Consider the following 21,480-nt stretch of genomic DNA (forward strand, 5'->3'; position numbering starts at 1 on the left):
AAGACGTTGAAATGAAGTAACATCTACACAGTTTGGCTTTTTTTTAAAAGAAACAGTGAAAATACATGGTCACATGTGTGATGTATATACACAATAGTTATAAGGAGATATTAATCAATCCATTCTCAAAGACTCACTGCATTCACTTGTGTTTGTTCAATCCTTTAGGCTCTTATTATCTAATAACATCCAAGTGAACATAACAAATACTAAACTGTGAGGTATGACTACAGAAAATGGATTGCTCAATATCATAAAATATCTGAAACTATCTAAGTGCTCTGATGATCACATGCAAAAACAACTGAAAGGCAGATACATAATGGCTGAAGGCTTTACTTTTATCTGTTTAATGTACTGGTTAACTTAACTTAATCTCTCAGCACTATCATTCATATATTTTGGCCTAGCTCACATATAAAGCACAAAGTCAAGTACAAAACATAAAACTGCTAAAAGCTACTACATCTATAAAATACTGATTCGCTTTCATTTCATACTTTAAATCTTAGTTTGGTGCTTTTCTGACACTTAGTTAATTGTGCTGTATCACTTCTTAGTTAACTTGTATATTATACATCAATGCTGTTATGGAACAAGACAAAGCACAGAGGTTAATAATGTAATATCCAACATGTGTTTCATTTTCATCAGTCTCTTAAAGGCATTTCAACATTCCCATGTCCACTCAAATAGTCCTTGTCGAGGCTTCTTTAAATATCCACTGTTGTAATGTGTCATACAGTCTTCTTCTTTGAAAGTGTCTCCTTTTCGAATTATTTTGTATGATCTCGGAGTGTGGTTGAAGCCATGCAGTCTTATAATGCGTATCAAATGGACAGAGAGGCATTGTTGATTGGCTTTCCATGTGCTTAAAGAAAGAGAGGGGGAGGGCTGTGTCCTTAATTAGCCACCACAGTCCATTTTGTTTTTTTCAAATGACGACTGCACATTGAACAAAGATCAGACGGGGCAGGATGGACGGAGGGGCAGGGGCTTTCTCCTTTCCTCAGCGTCAATCCAATACACAGCTGGAGGTTTGGCCTTATGTGGAGCTGGTGCCGCTGCTGGTGGATGCCTGTCGATGAGACAAGAGAATTAGATCAATCTGGAAAAGAACCACAGCACTGACTGAAACATCTCATGCAGCTGATGTCCGTCACTCAGACAGGGGCTTCAGGCAGAAGTGTAGTGGGGAGGTGGCGGGTCTATCAATGAATACCATGCTCCAATATTATGTGAAAGAGAGCGGTTGCTAGGTAACTGGTTTCACTTTGCACCTCTCCTGCACAAAGAAGTAGGTCACAATTCACGCTACAGCAGACAGAAAATCAGTGTCATTCAGTGAAGTCAGTAACATTCGAAATACAGTACAACTAACCCGATCATACAGCAACAGCACAGCACAACCCCCTTATAAACACTCAACAATAAGATTTACTCCCATCTATTAGTGATGAACATAAATTAATATTTGCATGCACAGGATCTTTTGAGAACATAGTGATTCAATTAAAGACATCCGTATTTTCTTAACATGTTGTATTAACAGCGAAAGCCAGATTGTGAAAAAAGCAAAGCCAGCAAATGGCAACATTGTTAGTTGAGGTGAAGAATGTTTTAGATGTGTGAGCAATGAACTTCAGGAAGAGCAGCATGTTGATGTGTTTGTGTTTAAAGATTAATACTCTGAGCCGAGGATACAGCTGTGTGCAGGGACTGGCTATACTTGACTCTCACTTTGTTCACCAAAAGATGACTGGGACAGTAATACTGTTTCCATACTACGTCATCTGGACCACCACTTTTGCTTGTTTGCAAAATTGACCACAGATTGTCAGCCTCAGTATAAATACATTATGATTAGTATGACCCAATGTCCCCTGAGGTCAATCATAATCATTAGGGTCATATTTTAAAACGTTGAGAGGGGACATCATCCTGAAATACTGACTGAAGTAATGACATGTACTGTGGTAGTTAGATTGCATAGACACACTTCAGTGGGCTTTAGCGATGAGGCTGTAATATGAATAACAGTAACCAATATTTAGGCAGGAAGAAGTTAACACAGGAGATTTGACAAGCTGCATGTGACGTCAACTTGACCCTAAGCAATTGAAAAATAAAATCTTCTTCTCCAAGAGAAACTAAACAAGACAAAATTATTTTAAAAAGATCCACTGAGAACAACACAAACAAACACAAAAACAAGTCAAACACTACGTTCTTTAAAATCATTCATAAAAGGGCATCCGGGGTAGGGGAGTGAAACTGCTGCATACCTCCAGCTGCTGAGTGGACTTTCCTCACTTAGGGTACTTTAGAGTAGGGGAGAAAAAGAAACAAGCAATTCAATGGTCAGATCATTGCAAGCACATCAAATGATTATGTGTGTGTGTATCCTATGATCACAGAGTCAGTGTCGAGGCACTATGAATGAAATGTGAACTTGAAAAATACCACAGACTTAGTGTGACCCTTTGTAACAGATACTGCAGCTTGTTACAATGTGATCTATAAAGGTGGGTTAGACTCTTTTACATTTAGCTGTATCATTGTGTGTTCTTCGAGCAGCATACTTACCATGATAGATAGATAGATAGATAGATAGATAGATAGATAGATAGATAGATAGATAGATAGATAGATAGATAGATAGATAGATAGATAGATAGATAGATAGATAGATAGATAGATAGAGATCAACATTCGCAGTAAAACATTGAATAATTAAATGACATTGACACTGGGGAATAAAAGGGTTACTTTTAACAGTGGGTTTAGCATTTTCATTTCATATATGGACTGTGGTGATGCAGAGCACATTGAGCTGAGATGCACCACACAGTGTCGTCGCTGTCATTGTTCAGAACAGAGAAAGTGTGTAATGCATTATTTTGGTTATTATTGGTTCAAATAACAGAGAATGTGTACTTGAAGCTGGTTATGCATGACAATGACAATACTCACAGACTTTCACCTTCCTAAGAAAGTATTTTAAGAGCTCTTTGTGTATAACGTTTCCGTTCTGCTTTAGAGTGATTGTGTTTTTATTTTCAGTGAATAAAACAGTGGTGACAAAACCATTCCACTGATGTAAACGCCACAAACCAAAAATCAAACCGAAATGTCTCTTGAGCAGTTATGAATGAAAAGTATTTTTAGCTAGTGGTGAGAAGGTATGGTTCCCCCTGGTTGAATGTTAAGTTTGATATTGGGAGTTTGATTTATTTAGGTTTATTTTTAATCAAAACCTGTTGAATAAACATGACATTTAAGAGGAATTTGAGACATTTAGAGAGATTGAGTAATGTAAAGCTTTGTTGATACAGTATTTAACGGAGAGCCCGTGTGTGAAGAGGATTAACACGCATGAAAATTGAAGACTTAAAGTATCCTTAGTCACTAAGTAGTCACATACTAAGTGCAAAACACAAAACAGACAACATGAGAAGTACAGAAAAATAATTGTGTGTGGTTTTTATACGACACCCAACTTTTATACAGACTTTGTGATATTGTTGTTGTTGCTTTTATCAATGTATCTAGTATGATACATTCATTCAGTCATCATTGATTTTAGGATTAAGTTCGTCATTGTTTATATTGCTAAATATATTATCTTTCTTCCTTTGTATGTCACTTTAAATTGACTCAGACAATATTATCTGCAACAACAGAAAACATGGCCAATACACTTGAGCTAAAATCTGACCAGTATGAACCGCTTTAAGAGGAGCCCAGATATTAAACAAGACTATAGTTAGGAATAAGAGGTTTATTTAATGTACTGTAAAGTACGCGGCCATCTGTACCTGCAGGGTGGAGGCTGCTGAGTCACTAGTGTCTGTCAGTCCTGTGCCTCTTGGTAAACTGGACACGATGTATCTGGAGCCCTTTGGCACAGGCTGTCTCACCACCATCTTCCCTTTCCTGGTCTCTGCTAGAAACAGACTGTACCAGTAGGCATCGTTGGACACCAGAGTGGAATCTGCGATGGAGGAGTTCCTGTCACTGATCACACTGTTCCTGCAGGGAGCAGCCGCTTTGCTGTGCTTGGGTTTCTGACACTTGAGCACGATGGTGACCAGTATGGTGATCAGCAGGAGAAATGACACCGAGCCCAGACCGATGACCAGATACAGGTTTAGGTCTGAAAAAGATGTCATATTCTAGAGGCACCTCAGTCATGTCAGAGTAGGCCTTCACGGCAGTCTCCACTGTGGACAGCTTGATGGTGACTGTAGCAGAGAGAGCGGGCTCCCCGTTGTCTTTGGCAACAACAACCAGTCGCTGGTGGCGCGGGTCTCTGTAGCTGAACATCCTCATAGTCCGGATCTCTCCGTTGTATTGGTCCAGACTGAACAAGGTGGCGTCAGTCACCTGGAGAAACTGGTAGGTAATCCGAGAGTTGTGCACCGAGTCTGTGTCTAAGGCTATCACCTTGGAAACCAGAGAGCCTTTATCGGTGGATCTGGGGATCTTTTCCTCCACCACCGAGCCGTGCGCGCGCCACGGAGAGACAATCACCGGAGCGTTGTCGTTCTGATCCACTATGATGATGTGGACCGTCACGTTACTGCTGAGTGGAGGAGAGCCAGAGTCTCTGGCCTCGATGTGGAAAAGAAACTCATTCTCGATCTCATAGTCAAAAGTTTTTAGTGCGTAAAGATTACCGTTCTCTGGATTGATGGAGAACAGCATGGACATGGAGGTGTTGGCTATCTCCTTCTCCAGGATGAAGTAAACTAGATACTGGTTTTCATGGAGGTCAGGGTCAAACGCAGTGAGGGAACTGAGCAGGGCTCCAGGTGCGTTATTCTCCATCACACGTATAGTATAAAATGACAGAGGGAACTGTGGAACATTGTCATTCACATCCAGCAGTTCTAACGTCATAGTTTCATTGTCAGATAAAGGAGGAGAACCTCTGTCTGTCACAGTGAAGGTGATGTCATATTCTGGAACCTTCTCACGGTCTAACGGCTCTGACACGACTAATTCATAATAGTTATCAGAGGATTCCCTCAGTTTGAAAGGCATGTTATCTGGAATATGAAGATCAACCACTCCATTGTCACCTGAGTCTTTATCACTGACACTAATTACAGCTATCACTGTGTCTATCACTTCATTTTCTTTTATTGGACTCTGAAATGATTTGATTGATATTTCTGGATGGTTGTCATTCATATCTGTTACCTGTATTGTCAGTTTACACTGTCCAGATAAGGAGTTAGGCCCTTTATCACCGGCAATAACTTCCATTTCATAAATCTTAAAATCTTCATAATTTATCATCTCTTTTACTCTGATTTCACCATTTTCTGGATTCAAGCTAAACACCTGTTGTGTTTTCTCTGGTGTATATAAGCTATATGAATAAACAATGTCAGAATTTGACCCTTCATCTAAATCAGTGGCGTTTAGTTTCATTACTAGACTGCCAATCGGAGAGTTCTCCATCACATCTATGATGTATTTGTCTTTGTCAAATGAAGGGGTGTTGTCGTTCACATCAAGCACGCGAACAATGATGCTGGCTGTACCTGTGCGCGTGGGCACTCCACCGTCCACAGCAGTGAGCATTAGATCATGAACAGCCTGCTGCTCTCTATCTAAAGCTTTTTTCAGAATCAAATCTGCAAACTTTGACCCATCTCTCCCGGTCTGAATTTCAAGTGCAAAATGTTCACTTGAGCTCAGGTGGTAATTTTTCACAGAATTTGTTCCAACATCCGGGTCTGCAGCATTATTCAATGAGAATCTCTCTCCAACAGGGCTTGATTCAGAGATGTCCAAATGCATCGTTCCTCGTCGAAAATGAGGAGCGTTGTCGTTAATATCCGTGATTTCCACCTCGATATTAAACATTCGTATAGGGTTTTCAATCGTAGCGTCTAATTTAAGAAAGCATGATGTATAGGTCTTCAAGGGGCATAACAACTCTCTGTCGATCCTTTCCAGAATGAACAGCTCTCCTGTGTCTTTGTTGATGTCAATATATTTCTTATTGCCAACAACGTCTACGCGCATTTTCCTTCCCTTTAGCGTCTTCACGTCTAATCCCAGATCAGTTGCCTAAATTAGCAACGACTGAGCCTTCCTCCATTTCCTCGGGAACAGAATAATGGGTGACGGTATACACCGTGTTCATCATAGCAGAAATAAAAAGAAATACGGTGACGAACCCTCTCCCGAATAACTGTCGGCTATAATGCGCCATCGTTCAGATTCCGTAGATATGATCTTGCAATGTGCTGAAACGTGGATAAACTGTCCTCTTGTTGAACGAACAAACGAAACGAGGATCTTAAAGAGAAAACGTTTCCTTGAGTTTAAGCTAAGAGTGACGCCCATGTAATAAAATGTCTGACCGACCCTCCTCCAATAAACTATTGTGAAACCGATGACCTCATCAGCAAGTTTGTTTTTGTGGAGAGCAGCGACGAAACTAGTCTTGTGTGAGCCTTTGCAACTTTTTAAAAGTAACCTTCTTTTAAACCAAGGCTGAGTGGGAGTGGATAATCACAGGTTAAACAAAATAAAATCACAGGTTAATCAAAATAAAATCACAGGTTAAAAAAAAAAAGTCTTCTGATAAAGTTTTCAATTTTTTGTTTCTAAACTTTTATTCCCTGGGTGGGAGATGGGATTCTAAAAACCGGATGAGTATTTATTTTTGTTTCCGTTCTTTATATATTTGCATCATTTTATAAACCTTTTGTCTGTTTGTTTTTCGTCAATCGTGTAAAGAGTGATTATAAAATCATAGAGTATGTATCATCCTATTCTTCTTCCTTTGTGTTCTGTGAGTTTAAGCACAGTTGTACGTGCGTAAAAACAATGCCAAATGAAATCCAAAGAGTGTGTATGTGCATCATCAATAATTGCTACTGACAGTAACTTTTAATTTATTACAATATCTGTGTGCCCCACGTGTAGCTTCATGTCTCCTCCAAATACCCAATGTACGCAGAAATAGCCAGGCTGAAATAGCAAGAACAAATGGTAACACTTTCTATGAGGACAACATCTGTAGTGCATTACGAGGGCATTCATAGTGAAGTAAAATGCATTCATAATGCTTTGTGACTACACTCATAAACACATAATGCTCTCTGATGCACAATATCAACAGTTATAAACCATTATAGATGTAACTTTAATTTGATTTTAAGTTTATGTGTTTTTATGTGTCTTGACTACTAAACTAGAGGTTTACTGATGGGACTTATAAAACATTATGACTACCTGTACAAACCTCAACAATCAACTGTAGTAAGGACTCATAGTCTGCTATAGTAGTCCATGTAGTATTATTAGTTATCATTGTATGTGTTAAGTAAAGTGAGAAACATATTGATGCATCTATAATAATGCATGCTTCATCATAACGTTTCATTGTTGGTGGGACGTAAAGTGTAATTTAATAGAATCTATGCAGCATCATTATGGGATGAAAACAGTAAGTTGGGGTATTCTTACAAACCATCAACAACTGTATGCAGCCACTGTAATAATTAACCTCCTTCTCTCTCTCTGTCTCTCATCTCTCTCTCTCTCTCTCTCTCTCTCTCTCTCTCTCTCTCTCTCTCTCTCTCTCTCTCTCTCTCTCTCTCTCTCACACACACACAAACATGCTCATGCTCATACACACACACACACAGGAGATTGATTTAAAAATGTGGGTCTCTATTTCTGTGATTTGGAACAGAGCAAGGATACATGCAGATACACTGTAGCAGCCCTTTGGTCCATCCTCTGCATTTTTGGCGTCTTACAGAATAATCACTTATGATGCTGCATAGATCCTTTTAAATGCATGAAAATGCATTACACTTCGCTAACCACCAACAATAAAATGTTATGATGGTTATAGTAGCTTCAATATGTACTTCACTTTCCTTAACACATACAGTGATAACTTATGATACTATATGGACTATTAAAGCAGACCGTGAGTCGTTACTACAGTTGATTGTTGAGGTGATTATAGGAATCATAATGTTTTATAAATCCATCAGTAAACCTCTAGTTTAGGAGTCAAGATCATCCATAAGACACTTATAATTCATTATTAATCACATATATAATGTTTTATGACTGTTGATATAGTGCAGGGGTAGCCAACGCAGTGCCCGCGGGCACTTGGTCGCCCGCAGGGACTACGTGGGTCGCCCGCAGGGCATGTTCTAAAAATAGCACTAGTCACCATGGAGCTCCGTCTAAAATTTGTATTTAATTCTTTTCCTGGGTTTTCTTTTTAAATCAATAACACTTGAATTGTTCTTTATTTTAAAATTACAATATTGAATATAGAATTTTTAAAACAAAAATGTTTTATTTATATGAACTCTGACCCTGTAAAATAAATCTCCATTTCCCTTTTCGCTGAGACAAGCTAGCGGGAGCAGCTACGATGGGGCGCGAGGTGCGTTTTTTACGCTAAACATGGCAGAAAAGCGAAAGAAATCATTGTGAAAATACTTAATTTTCACAATTTTGGGAGGAAGAATTATTTTTTACAACAGTGAAAGAAAAGTGTGTATGTGTCATTTGCGGGGCGACGGCAAAGCGACACATTGTGGAGACACTTCGGTACGTGTCACAGAAGCTACCATGCTAACTAACTAACTAACTAACTACCACCTGCAGCACTGCGGGCAGAACAAGCCGTGAGTTAAAGGCAGCTTTGGGCAGCAGCATCTCTTTTCACCAGGCCGGTGAACAAGTCACAGAAAGCATCAGAAGCTTCATTTAGAGCTGCACATTTTTAAATAAAGTGCAAGAAAGCCTTTTCGGATGGAGAGGTCTTGAAAGGTGCAATGATGGTTATTGCAAACACTGTTCTAAGACGAGAAGAAAGGTTCCTATGTCATCTCCACTCTCTCCGATGTTACAAAGTTAGTGGTTTGTACAAACAGGATATGATTTGAAGATGTGACATTTAATGATTTCCTTAATTTCTTTACAGAAGTGATACTTTGAACTAAAATATAACTGGTGTGATTTTGAACAAAATGCTACAAATGTTCTCATTCATATAAAAACTGTCAATAAATGTATTTACAAAAACATCAGAGATGTGATAAATGGTTCAATTTAGGCCTAGTAAATTTAAGTTAGTAAAGAGACGAGCAAAATTCTCAAGCACTGATATGACAAGAAGGACATGACTACAATGGTCCCTTGTTAGTGGCGCATATTCACAAAGCACATACTGTATGTGTGTAACACATGGTAAATAGATGTGTTTCCCATACCTGCAGGGTGGAGGCTGCTGAGTCACTAGTGTCTGTCAGTCCTGTGCCTCTTGGTAAACTGGACACGATGTATCTGGAGCCCTTTGGCACAGGCTGTCTCACCACCATCTTTCCTTTCCTGGTCTCTGCTAGAAACAGACTGTACCAGTAGGCATCGTTGGACACCAGAGTGGAATCTGCGATGGAGGAGTTCCTGTCACTGATCACACTGTTCCTGCAGGGAGCAGCCGCTTTGCTGTGCTTGGGTTTCTGACACTTGAGCACGATGGTGACCAGTATGGTGATCAGCAGGAGAAATGACACCGAGCCCAGACCGATGACCAGATACAGGTTTAGGTCTGAAAAGATGTCATATTCTAGAGGCACCTCAGTCATGTCAGAGTAGGCCTTCACGGCAGTCTCCACTGTGGACAGCTTGATGGTGACTGTAGCAGAGAGAGCAGGCTCCCCGTTGTCTTTGGCAACAACAACCAGTCGCTGGTGGCGCGGGTCTCTGTAGCTGAACATCCTCATAGTCCGGATCTCTCCGTTGTATTGGTCCAGACTGAACAAGGTGGCGTCAGTCACCTGGAGAAACTGGTAGGTAATCCGAGAGTTGTGCACCGAGTCTGTGTCTAAGGCTATCACCTTGGAAACCAGAGAGCCTTTATCGGTGGATCTGGGGATCTTTTCCTCCACCACCGAGCCGTGCGCGCGCCACGGAGACACAATCACCGGAGCGTTGTCGTTCTGGTCCACTACGATGATGTGGACCGTCACGTTACTGCTGAGTGGAGGAGAGCCAGAGTCTCTGGCCTCGATGTGGAAAAGAAACTCATTCTCGATCTCATAGTCAAAGGTTTTTAGTGCGTAAAGATTACCGTTCTCTGGATTGATGGAGAACAGCATGGACATGGAGGTGTTGGCTATCTCCTTCTCCAGGATGAAATAAACTAGATACTGGTTTTCATGGAGGTCAGGGTCAAACGCAGTGAGGGAACTGAGCAGGGCTCCAGGTGCGTTATTCTCCATCACACGTATAGTATAAAATGACAGAGGGAACTGTGGAACATTGTCATTCACATCCAGCAGTTCTAACGTCATAGTTTCATTGTCAGATAAAGGAGGAGAACCTCTGTCTGTCACAGTGAAGGTGATGTCATATTCTGGAACCTTCTCACGGTCTAACGGCTCTGACACGACTAATTCATAATAGTTATCAGAGGATTCCCTCAGTTTGAAAGGCATGTTATCTGGAATATGAAGATCAACCACTCCATTGTCACCTGAGTCTTTATCACTGACACTAATTACTGCTATCACCTGTGTCTATCACTTCATTTTCTTTTATTGGACTCTGAAATGATTTGATTGATATTTCTGGATGGTTGTCATTCATGTCTGTTACCTGTATTGTCAGTTTACACTGTCCAGATAAGGAGTTAGGCCCTTTATCACCGGCAATAACTTCCATTTCATAAATCTTAAAATCTTCATAATTTATCATCTCTTTTACTCTGATTTCACCATTTTCTGGATTCAAGCTAAACACCTGTTGTGTTTTCTCTGGTGTATATAAACTATATGAATAAACAATGTCAGAATTTGACCCTTCATCTAAATCAGTGGCGTTTAGTTTCATTACTAGACTGCCAATCGGAGAGTTCTCCATCACATCTATGATGTATTTGTCTTTGTCAAATGAAGGGGTGTTGTCATTCACATCAAGCACGCGAACAACGATGCTGGCTGTACCTGTGCGCGTGGGCACTCCACCGTCCACAGCAGTGAGCATTAGATCATGAACAGCCTGCTGCTCTCTATCTAAAGCTTTTTTCAGAATCAAATCAGCAAACTTTGTCCCATCTCTCCCGGTCTGAATTTCAATGGAGAAGTGTTCACTTGAGCTCAGGTGGTAATTTTTCACAGAATTTGTTCCAACATCCGGGTCTGCAGCATTATTCAATGAGAATCTCTCTCCAACAGGGCTTGATTCAGAGATGTCCAAATGCATCGTTCCTCGTCGAAAATGAGGAGCGTTGTCGTTAATATCCGTGATTTCCACCTCGATATTAAACATTCGTATAGGGTTTTCAATCGTAGCGTCTAATCTCAGAAAGCACGATGTAGATGTCTTCAAGGGGCATAAAAGCTCTCTGTCAATCCTTTCCAGAATGAACAGCTCTCCTGTGTCTTTGTTGATGTCAAGATATTTCTTATTGCCAACAACGTCTACGCGCATTTTTCTTGTGATCAGAGTCTTTACGTCTAATCCCAGATCAGTTGCTAAATTAGCAACGACTGAGCCTTCCTCCATTTCTTCGGGAGCAGAATAATGGGTGACGGTATACACCGTGTTCATCATGGCAGAAATAAAAAGAAATACGGAAATGTACCCTCTCCGGCAAAACTGGCGAATTTGACGAGCCATTGAAGATAATCCGTATCTAAATCCTTGAAGTGTGATTTCTGGCGAAGAAAAGAGCGACGGTCTTTTTTCAATGTTAAAAGTAAATGCAGGTCTTCCAAGAAAAACGTTTCTTTATGCTAGTATCGGGTGAGATTAGTGTGTAATATGTCTGTCTGCCCATCTTCCAATGAACTATCATGCGAACGATGACCTCATCAATGATAGATTTCTTTGTGGAGAGCAGCGACATGAATAGTCCTTTATGAGCCTTTGCACTTCGGAAAAGAACAGTGATGTCAAAGTTTCGTTCGACAAAGATACATTGAGTGTCAACTTGTAATTTTGGTTCAAAGAAAATTGTGATAAAATATTTGGCATATGTTTTTTAAATGTTTTTAGACTTGATTCCAGGATATTTGAGGCATTAACTACACGTTTGCTTTTTCCCGTTGTATAGTCTTTATTAAATGTACTACTATTTTATAAATTGGATTAATTGCATATAAACTATACAATAATCCATCAGTGCAAATACATACAGTATATGATGCCAGAGTCTTTGACTTCGTGTTACACTTTTTATGCGCCGATTTGTGTGCGTAAAACCATTCCAATACAGTAAAATAAGTTCGTTTGTTCGCGTATTTAGTCTCAATTTTAATAGATTTGTTAAATGTTGTCAGTAAATATTTTTGTTGTTTAAGTGATTTTGCCACATGCAGCACAAACAGTTGGATTATGATGTAGTATAGACTTCAAGACTAACCTAAAAAATGTGTCCGAGAAAACCTAATTCGTGGAAGGGACAAAGATTGCAAATATCCAGTGGTTCATTTAATATTACAAAAAATAAATAACGTTGTCAACACATAACTTAACTTGATGTCAATGTTGGTTACCAACATCATGAAGGCGGTAGATATGTTTCTGTACTCATATGTAAAAACACGAACAAAATGAATATTGTAAGAGTTTGGATACTTATAGTCAATAACACCGATATGTCCAGAAAATAATGCCAAGTCTGAATATTCAACATTGCAAAGGCCCAAACAAATACTTTAAAAAAATGTTAACGTTTCAAACGTTTATCTTTGTTTATATTTGATGGACATTCTTGTTGAATATCTGTGTGTATCACATGTTTAATTGAGTTTTTGCCATACCTGCAGAGTGGAGGCTGCTGAGTCACTAGTGTCTGTCAGTCCTGTGCCTCTTGGTAAACTGGACACGATGTATCTGGAGCCCTTTGGCACAGGCTGTCTCACCACCATCTTTCCTTTCCTGGTCTCTGCTAGAAACAGACTGTACCAGTAGGCATCGTTGGACACCAGAGTGGAATCTGCAATGGAGGAGTTCCTGTCACTGATCACACTGTTCCTGCAGGGAGCAGCCGCTTTGCTGTGCTTGGGTTTCTGACACTTGAGCACGATGGTGACCAGTATGGTGATCAGCAGGAGAAATGACACCGAGCCCAGACCGATGACCAGATACAGGTTTAGGTCTGAAAAGATGTCATATTCTAGAGGCACCTCAGTCATGTCAGAGTAGGCCTTCACGGCAGTCTCCACTGTGGACAGCTTGATGGTGACTGTAGCAGAGAGAGCGGGCTCCCCGTTGTCTTTGGCAACAACAACCAGTCGCTGGTGGCGCGGGTCTCTGTAGCTGAACATCCTCATAGTCCGGATCTCTCCGTTGTATTGGTCCAGACTGAACAAGGTGGCGTCAGTCACCTGGAGAAACTGGTAGGTAATCCGAGAGTTGTGCACCGAGTCTGTGTCTAAGGCTATCACCTTGGAAACCAGAGAGCCTTTATCGGTGGATCTGGGGATCTTTTCCTCCACTACCGAGCCGTGCGCGCGCCACGGAGACACAATCACCGGAGCGTTGTCGTTCTGGTCCACAATGATGATGTGGACCGTCACGTTACTGCTGAGTGGAGGAGAGCCAGAGTCTCTGGCCTCGATGTGGAAAAGAAACTCATTCTCGATCTCATAGTCAAAAGTTTTTAGTGCGTAAAGATTACCGTTCTCTGGATTGATGGAGAACAGCATGGACATGGAGGTGTTGGCTATCTCCTTCTCTAGGATGAAGTAAACTAGATACTGGTTTTCATGGAGGTCAGGGTCAAACGCAGTGAGGGAACTGAGCAGGGCTCCAGGTGCGTTATTCTCCATCACACGTATAGTATAAAATGACAGAGGGAACTGTGGAACATTGTCATTCACATCCAGCAGTTCTAACGTCATAGTTTCATTGTCAGATAAAGGAGGAGAACCTCTGTCTGTCACAGTGAAGGTGATGTCATATTCTGGAACCTTCTCACGGTCTAACGGCTCTGACACGACTAATTCATAATAGTTATCAGAGGATTCCTTCAGTTTGAAAGGCATGTTATCTGGAATATGAAGATCAACCACTCCATTGTCACCTGAGTCTTTATCACTGACACTAATTACTGCTATCACTGTGTCTATCACTTCATTTTCTTTTATTGGACTCTGAAATGATTTGATTGATATTTCTGGATGGTTGTCATTCATGTCTGCTACAGAAAGCTTTATTTTGCACTGTCCTGATAAACTGTTGAGTCCTTTATCAGTTGCTATGATTTCCATTTCATAATTCCGAATATCTTCATAATTCAATATTCCTTTAACTGTTATTTCACCAGTGGAAGGATTCAGGTTAAACGTTCCTTGTGTTTTTTCTGATGTGTACAGACTATATGTATATTCGATCTGAGCATTTGTCCCTGCGTCCAAATCAGTTGCATTCAGCTTAATGACAAGAGATCCAACAGGAGAGTTTTCCATAATATTAACGTCGTAATTATCTTTTTCGAAAGTTGGGGCGTTGTCATTAGTATCTACCACACGAACAATGATACTAGCTGTGCCAGTGCGCGTGGGGACTCCGCCATCCACAGCAGTGAGAATTAAATTGTGCAATGCTTGCTTTTCTCTGTCTAAAGCCTTCTTTAATATTAAATCCGCAAATTTGGATCCGTCTCTTCCGGTTTGAATTTCTATGTCAAAGTGTTCACTTTCGCTCAGAATGTATGCTTTAACTGAATTAGATCCAAGGTCTGGGTCAACTGCGTTATTAACAGAGAATCTCTCGCCTGCTGAAGTTGATTCCATTATGTCCAAATGTATGGTGTCTCGTCGAAAATGAGGAGCGTTGTCATTTATATCAGTTATCTCAATTTCGATGTAAAATATTCTCTGCGGGTTCTCCACAATAGCTTCCATTTTTAGGTAACATGCCGTTGTCTTTATTGCACAGAGATACTCTCTGTCAATCCTCTCAACGATGTAAAGCTCCCCTGTTTCTTTGTTCACATCCAGATATCTTTTGCTGGAAATAATGTCTAACCTCATCTTCCGCCCACTCAGAGTCTTCACGTCTAAACCTAAATCGGAAGCTAAATTGGCAACAACAGACCCTTCCTCCAATTCTTCGGGAACAGAATAATGAGTGACGGCAATAACTGAGTTCACAAACGTAACTATAAACAAAAGCGCAGACACATACCTCCTCCAAGCATTTCCAGTGTTATGCATGTTCATTGTTATGCTGCTAAATAATTGTTCCTTTTTCTGTGAGTCAATATAGATGCATCAGGAAAAAGTTAAAAGGATATATACCTTGAAGATGTTTATCGTTAAAAAAAATGTTTGATTAGAACAAATGAGCGCGAGATAAATCGGTTAAACCCTGTTCAGCACCAGGATCTGTCCACACTGCTTTTGTCGCTCTCCAGTCTGTATACAAATGAAACACTGTCATGGCGCCTGTGAAATCAACGATTAGGACCTTTAACTGGGAAACAGCGACGCAAAAGTACACGAAATACGCATGCGCATCATCGCAGGTTTGCTTGGAGTTTAAAACAATGTCGAATTAATTAAGAATAAAAATTTAAATGCTGTTTTGTTTGTTGTACATTACATTGACTTCTGCACCAATGTTTCTTTGGATTGTAGACTGGAAACACCATCATCTTTACAGAGTACCTGAATACCAATAACTATTTATATGTATTCAAATTTACCATTGCAAAAATGCATTGAACCGGGAATACAGGTACAAATAAAGGTTAAATGGTGGGATTTTTATGAAGTAAATAACGCACATGTGATATATTAAATTCAATATTAATATTGTTTTACCTGAAGAGTGGAGGCTGCTGAGTCACTTGTGTCTGTCAGTCCTGTGCCTCTTGGTAAACTGGACACGATGTATCTGGAGCCCTTTGGCACAGGCTGTCTCACCACCATCTTTCCTTTCCTGGTCTCTGCTAGAAACAGACTGTACCAGTAGGCATCGTTGGACACCAGAGTGGAATCTGCAATGGAGGAGTTCCTGTCACTGATCACACTGTTCCTGCAGGGAGCAGCCGCTTTGCTGTGCTTGGGTTTCTGACACTTGAGCACGATGGTGACCAGTATGGTGATCAGCAGGAGAAATGACACCGAGCCCAGACCGATGACCAGATACAGGTTTAGGTCTGAAAAGATGTCATATTCTAGAGGCACCTCAGTCATGTCAGAGTAGGCCTTCACGGCAGTCTCCACTGTGGACAGCTTGATGGTGACTGTAGCAGAGAGAGCGGGCTCCCCGTTGTCTTTGGCAACAACAACCAGTCGCTGGTGGCGCGGGTCTCTGTAGCTGAACATCCTCATAGTCCGGATCTCTCCGTTGTATTGGTCCAGACTGAACAAGGTGGCGTCAGTCACCTGGAGAAACTGGTAGGTAATCCGAGAGTTGTGCACCGAGTCTGTGTCTAAGGCTATCACCTTGGAAACCAGAGAGCCTTTATCGGTGGATCTGGGGATCTTTTCCTCCACCACCGAGCCGTGCGCGCGCCACGGAGACACAATCACCGGAGCGTTGTCGTTCTGGTCCACTATGATGATGTGGACCGTCACGTTACTGCTGAGTGGAGGAGAGCCAGAGTCTCTGGCCTCGATGTGGAAAAGAAACTCATTCTCGATCTCATAGTCAAAGGTTTTTAGTGCGTAAAGATTACCGTTCTCTGGATTGATGGAGAACAGCATGGACATGGAGGTGTTGGCTATCTCCTTCTCTAGGATGAAGTAAACTAGATACTGGTTTTCATGGAGGTCAGGGGTCAAACGCAGTGAGGGAACTGAGCAGGGCTCCAGGTGCGTTATTCTCCATCACACGTATAGTATAAAATGACAGAGGGAACTGTGGAACATTGTCATTCACATCCAGCAGTTCTAACGTCATAGTTTCATTGTCAGATAAAGGAGGAGAACCTCTGTCTGTCACAGTGAAGGTGATGTCATATTCTGGAACCTTCTCACGGTCTAACGGCTCTGACACGACTAATTCATAATAGTTATCAGAGGATTCCCTCAGTTTGAAAGGCATGTTATCTGGAATATGAAGATCAACCACTCCATTGTCACCTGAGTCTTTATCACTGACACTAACTACTGCTATCACTGTGTCTACTTCTGTGTTTTCATTCACTGGACTCTGAAATGATTTAATAGATATTTCTGGATGGTTATCATTCATGTCTTCAACCAGAACTTTTATGGTACATTGTCCTGATGATGCACTGGCTCCTTTATCAGTTGCTATAACTTCCATATCATAAATCTTGAAATCTTCATAATTTAACATTCCTTTAACAGTAATTTCACCAGTGGAAGGATTCAGATTAAATGTTTCTTGTGTTTTCTCTGACGTATATAAACTGTATGAGTATGTTACATCAGAGTTTGATCCTTCATCTAAGTCTGTTGCATTCAGATGAACAACAAGGCTTCCAATGGGAGAATTTTCCATTATGTTTATGTTATAACTCACTTTGTCAAAAGTAGGTGTGTTATCATTTGTGTCCAAAACTCGAACAATAACACTTGCAGTGCCAGAACGTGCAGGTGTGCCTCCATCTACAGCTGTAAGAATTAAATTATGCACAGCCTGCTGCTCCCGATCTAAAGCTTTTGTTAAATGAATTCTGCAAACTTTGACCCATCTCTTCCGGTCTGAACCTCAATATCAAAATGTTCACTTTCACTCAGATGGTAAGTTTTTACTGAATTAGTTCCAACATCAGGATCAACTGCATTGCTGAGAGAGAATCTCTCTCCTTTTGGCGTTGCTTCAGATATATCTAAATGTATGACGTCTCTTCGAAACTGAGGGGCGTTGTCGTTCATATCTAGAATTTCTACTTCTATGTTAAATATTCGTACTGGGTTTTCTAGTATTGCTTCCAGTTTAGATAACAAGACGCTGATGACTTGGTTGTGCAAATATTTTCCCTGTCAATCTTCTCAACAATATACAGCTCTCCAGTCTCTTTGTTCACATCCAGATATTTCTTATTTGCAATGATGTCAAGACGCATCTTCCTCTGATTCAGTGTTTTAACATCCAGGCTGAGATCGGTAGCAAGGTTTGCTACAACTGATCCTTCTTTCATCTCCTCCGGTATTGAATAATGAGTCACTGAAGTCGAAACGTTACGAACGAAAGAAAGAATAATAACGAGCAGCACGTACCTTTTGCAAGAGTGCATTGTTACAAAGGACCCCATTGTTGTTTTGGATTCACCGCACTTCAAACGACTAAATTGTACGTTTGCAGTGATATTTAATGTTGGTGTAAAGTCCTTCATCCCAAACATATTCATGCAGCGTTAATCCCAATGATTCTTCGGTGCAATAAAGGAAAACTGCGTTTTCGTAGTGGAGTTTCAGCACCACGGAGCTGTGCGGTTGTTTCACGATCTGCTCTGATGACAGAGAATTACTGTCATGGCGTTCATGTGCAGCTTTTATCAAGATAGCAGCGCCACCTTTTGTTTCATTTAAAGACTGTGTGGTTTACTCGAGGAACTTTAAGAATATATTTATAGGCCTATATATATATTTTATGGTTTTTATATATATTAAAATTAGTATATTGAAAACCGATATTGCTGAAAATACTCTATAGACTGATAAAGAGTTGTCATCCAAATTCCTAAAATAGGAACAACAATCTCACCTAATATTGATGCATAATAAATAAATAAACAACTTTTTACATTGTATTCTCACCTGCAGGGTGGAGGCTGCTGAGTCACTAGTGTCTGTCAGTCCTGTGCCTCTTGGTAAACTGGACACGATGTATCTGGAGCCCTTTGGCACAGGCTGTCTCACCACCATCTTTCCTTTCCTGGTCTCTGCTAGAAACAGACTGTACCAGTAGGCATCGTTGGACACCAGAGTGGAATCTGCGATGGAGGAGTTCCTGTCACTGATCACACTGTTCCTGCAGGGAGCAGCCGCTTTGCTGTGCTTGGGTTTCTGACACTTGAGCACGATGGTGACCAGTATGGTGATCAGCAGGAGAAATGACACCGAGCCCAGACCGATGACCAGATACAGGTTTAGGTCTGAAAAGATGTCATATTCTAGAGGCACCTCAGTCATGTCAGAGTAGGCCTTCACGGCAGTCTCCACTGTGGACAGCTTGATGGTGACTGTAGCAGAGAGAGCGGGCTCCCCGTTGTCTTTGGCAACAACAACCAGTCGCTGGTGGCGCGGGTCTCTGTAGCTGAACATCCTCATAGTCCGGATCTCTCCGTTGTATTGGTCCAGACTGAACAAGGTGGCGTCAGTCACCTGGAGAAACTGGTAGGTAATCCGAGAGTTGTGCACCGAGTCTGTGTCTAAGGCTATCACCTTGGAAACCAGAGAGCCTTTATCGGTGGATCTGGGGATCTTTTCCTCCACCACCGAGCCGTGCGCGCGCCACGGAGACACAATCACCGGAGCGTTGTCGTTCTGGTCCACTATGATGATGTGGACCGTCACGTTACTGCTGAGTGGAGGAGAGCCAGAGTCTCTGGCCTCGATGTGGAAAAGAAACTCATTCTCGATCTCATAGTCAAAAGTTTTTAGTGCGTAAAGATTACCGTTCTCTGGATTGATGGAGAACAGCATGGACATGGAGGTGTTGGCTATCTCCTTCTCTAGGATGAAGTAAACTAGATACTGGTTTTCATGGAGGTCAGGGGTCAAACGCAGTGAGGGAACTGAGCAGGGCTCCAGGTGCGTTATTCTCCATCACACGTATAGTATAAAATGACAGAGGGAACTGTGGAACATTGTCATTCACATCCAGCAGTTCTAACGTCATAGTTTCATTGTCAGATAAAGGAGGAGAACCTCTGTCTGTCACAGTGAAGGTGATGTCATATTCTGGAACCTTCTCACGGTCTAACAGCTCTGACACGACTAATTCATAATAGTTATCAGAGGATTCCCTCAGTTTGAAAGGCATGTTATCTGGAATATGAAGATCAACCACTCCATTGTCACCTGAGTCTTTATCACTGACACTAACTACTGCTATCACTGTGTCTACTTCTGTGTTTTCATTCACTGGACTCTGAAATGATTTAATAGATATTTCTGGATGGTTATCATTCATGTCTTCAACCAGAACTTTTATGGTACATTGTCCTGATGATGCACTGGCTCCTTTATCAGTTGCTATAACTTCCATATCATAAATCTTGAAATCTTCATAATTTAACATTCCTTTAACAGTAATTTCACCAGTGGAAGGATTCAGATTAAATGTTTCTTGATGTTTTCTCTGACGTATATAAACTGTATGAGTATGTTACATCAGAGTTTGATCCTTCATCTAAGTCTGTTGCATTCAGATGAACAACAAGGCTTCCAATGGGAGAATTTTCCATTATGTTTATGTTATAACTCACTTTGTCAAAAGTAGGAGTGTTGTCATTTGTGTCCAAAACACTGAACAATAACACTTGCAGTGCCAGAACGTGCAGGTGTGCCTCCATCTACAGCTGTAAGAATTACATTATGCACAGCCTGCTGCTCCCGATCTAAAGCTTTTGTTAAGATTAATTCTGCAAACTTCGACCCATCTCTTCCGGTCTGAACCTCAATATCAAAATGTTCACTTTCACTTAGATGGTACGTTTTTACTGAATTAGTTCCAACATCAGGATCAACTGCATTGCTGAGAGAGAATCTCTCTCCTTTTGGCGTTGCTTCAGATATATCTAAATGTATGGCGTCTCTTCGAAACTGAGGGGCGTTGTCGTTCATATCTAGAATTTCTACTTCTATATTAAATATGCGTACTGGGATTTTCTAATATTACTTCCAGTTTTAGATAACAAGACGCTGAAGACTTTGAGGGGCAAATACTTTCCCTGTCGATCTTCTCAACAATATACAGCTCTCCAGTCTCTTTGTTCACATCCAGATATTTCTTATTTGCAATGATGTCAAGACGCATCTTCCTCTGATTCAGTGTTTTAACATCCAGGCTGAGATCGGTAGCAAGGTTTGCTACAACTGATCCTTCTTTCATCTCCTCCGGTATTGAATAATGAGTCACTGAAGTCGAAACGTTACGAACGAAAGAAAGAATAATAACGAGCAGCACGTACCTTTTGCAAGAGTGCATTGTTACAAAGGACCCCATTGTTGTTTTTGGATTCATCGCACTTCAAACGATAAATTGTACGTTTGCAGTGATATTTAATGTTGGTGTAAAGTCCTTCATCCCAAACATATTCATGCATGCGTTAATCCCAATGATTCTTCGGTGCAATAAAAGGAAAACTGCGTTTTCGTAGTGGAGTTTCAGCACCACGGAGCTGTGCGGTTGTTTCACGATCTGCTCTGATGACAGAGAATTACTGTCATGGCGTTCATGTGCAGCTTTTATCAAGATAGCAGCGCCACCTTTTGTTTCATTTAAAGACTGTGTGGTTTACTCGAGGAACTTTAAGAATATATTTAT

At 40.9% G+C, this 21,480-nt stretch overlaps 2 protein-coding genes and 1 pseudogene across 2 annotated transcripts; all 3 read right to left on the reverse strand.

Moving 5' to 3' along the window:
• Positions 1-45: 45 nt before the first annotated feature.
• On the reverse strand, positions 46-6,479 carry LOC115014760 (protocadherin alpha-C2-like). Its single transcript, XM_029441818.1, is given in 4 exon segments — positions 46-1,078; positions 3,819-4,163; positions 4,165-6,081; positions 6,083-6,479. Coding segments are annotated over 4 exon segments (2,442 nt in total). The 5' UTR covers positions 6,230-6,479; the 3' UTR covers positions 46-1,045.
• On the reverse strand, positions 2,328-11,773 carry LOC115014761 (protocadherin alpha-C2-like). Its single transcript, XM_029441819.1, is given in 3 exon segments — positions 2,328-3,818; positions 9,270-10,571; positions 10,573-11,773. Coding segments are annotated over 3 exon segments (2,442 nt in total). The 5' UTR covers positions 11,680-11,773; the 3' UTR covers positions 2,328-3,785.
• A 4,066-nt stretch (positions 11,774-15,839) lies between these two features.
• On the reverse strand, positions 15,840-21,267 carry LOC115014754 (protocadherin alpha-C2-like; annotated as a pseudogene).
• Positions 21,268-21,480: the final 213 nt, after the last annotated feature.

The sequence above is a fragment of the Cottoperca gobio genome, chromosome 10 (assembly GCF_900634415.1).
Source record: "Cottoperca gobio chromosome 10, fCotGob3.1, whole genome shotgun sequence".
In the NCBI taxonomy this organism is placed as follows: domain Eukaryota; kingdom Metazoa; phylum Chordata; class Actinopteri; order Perciformes; family Bovichtidae; genus Cottoperca; species Cottoperca gobio.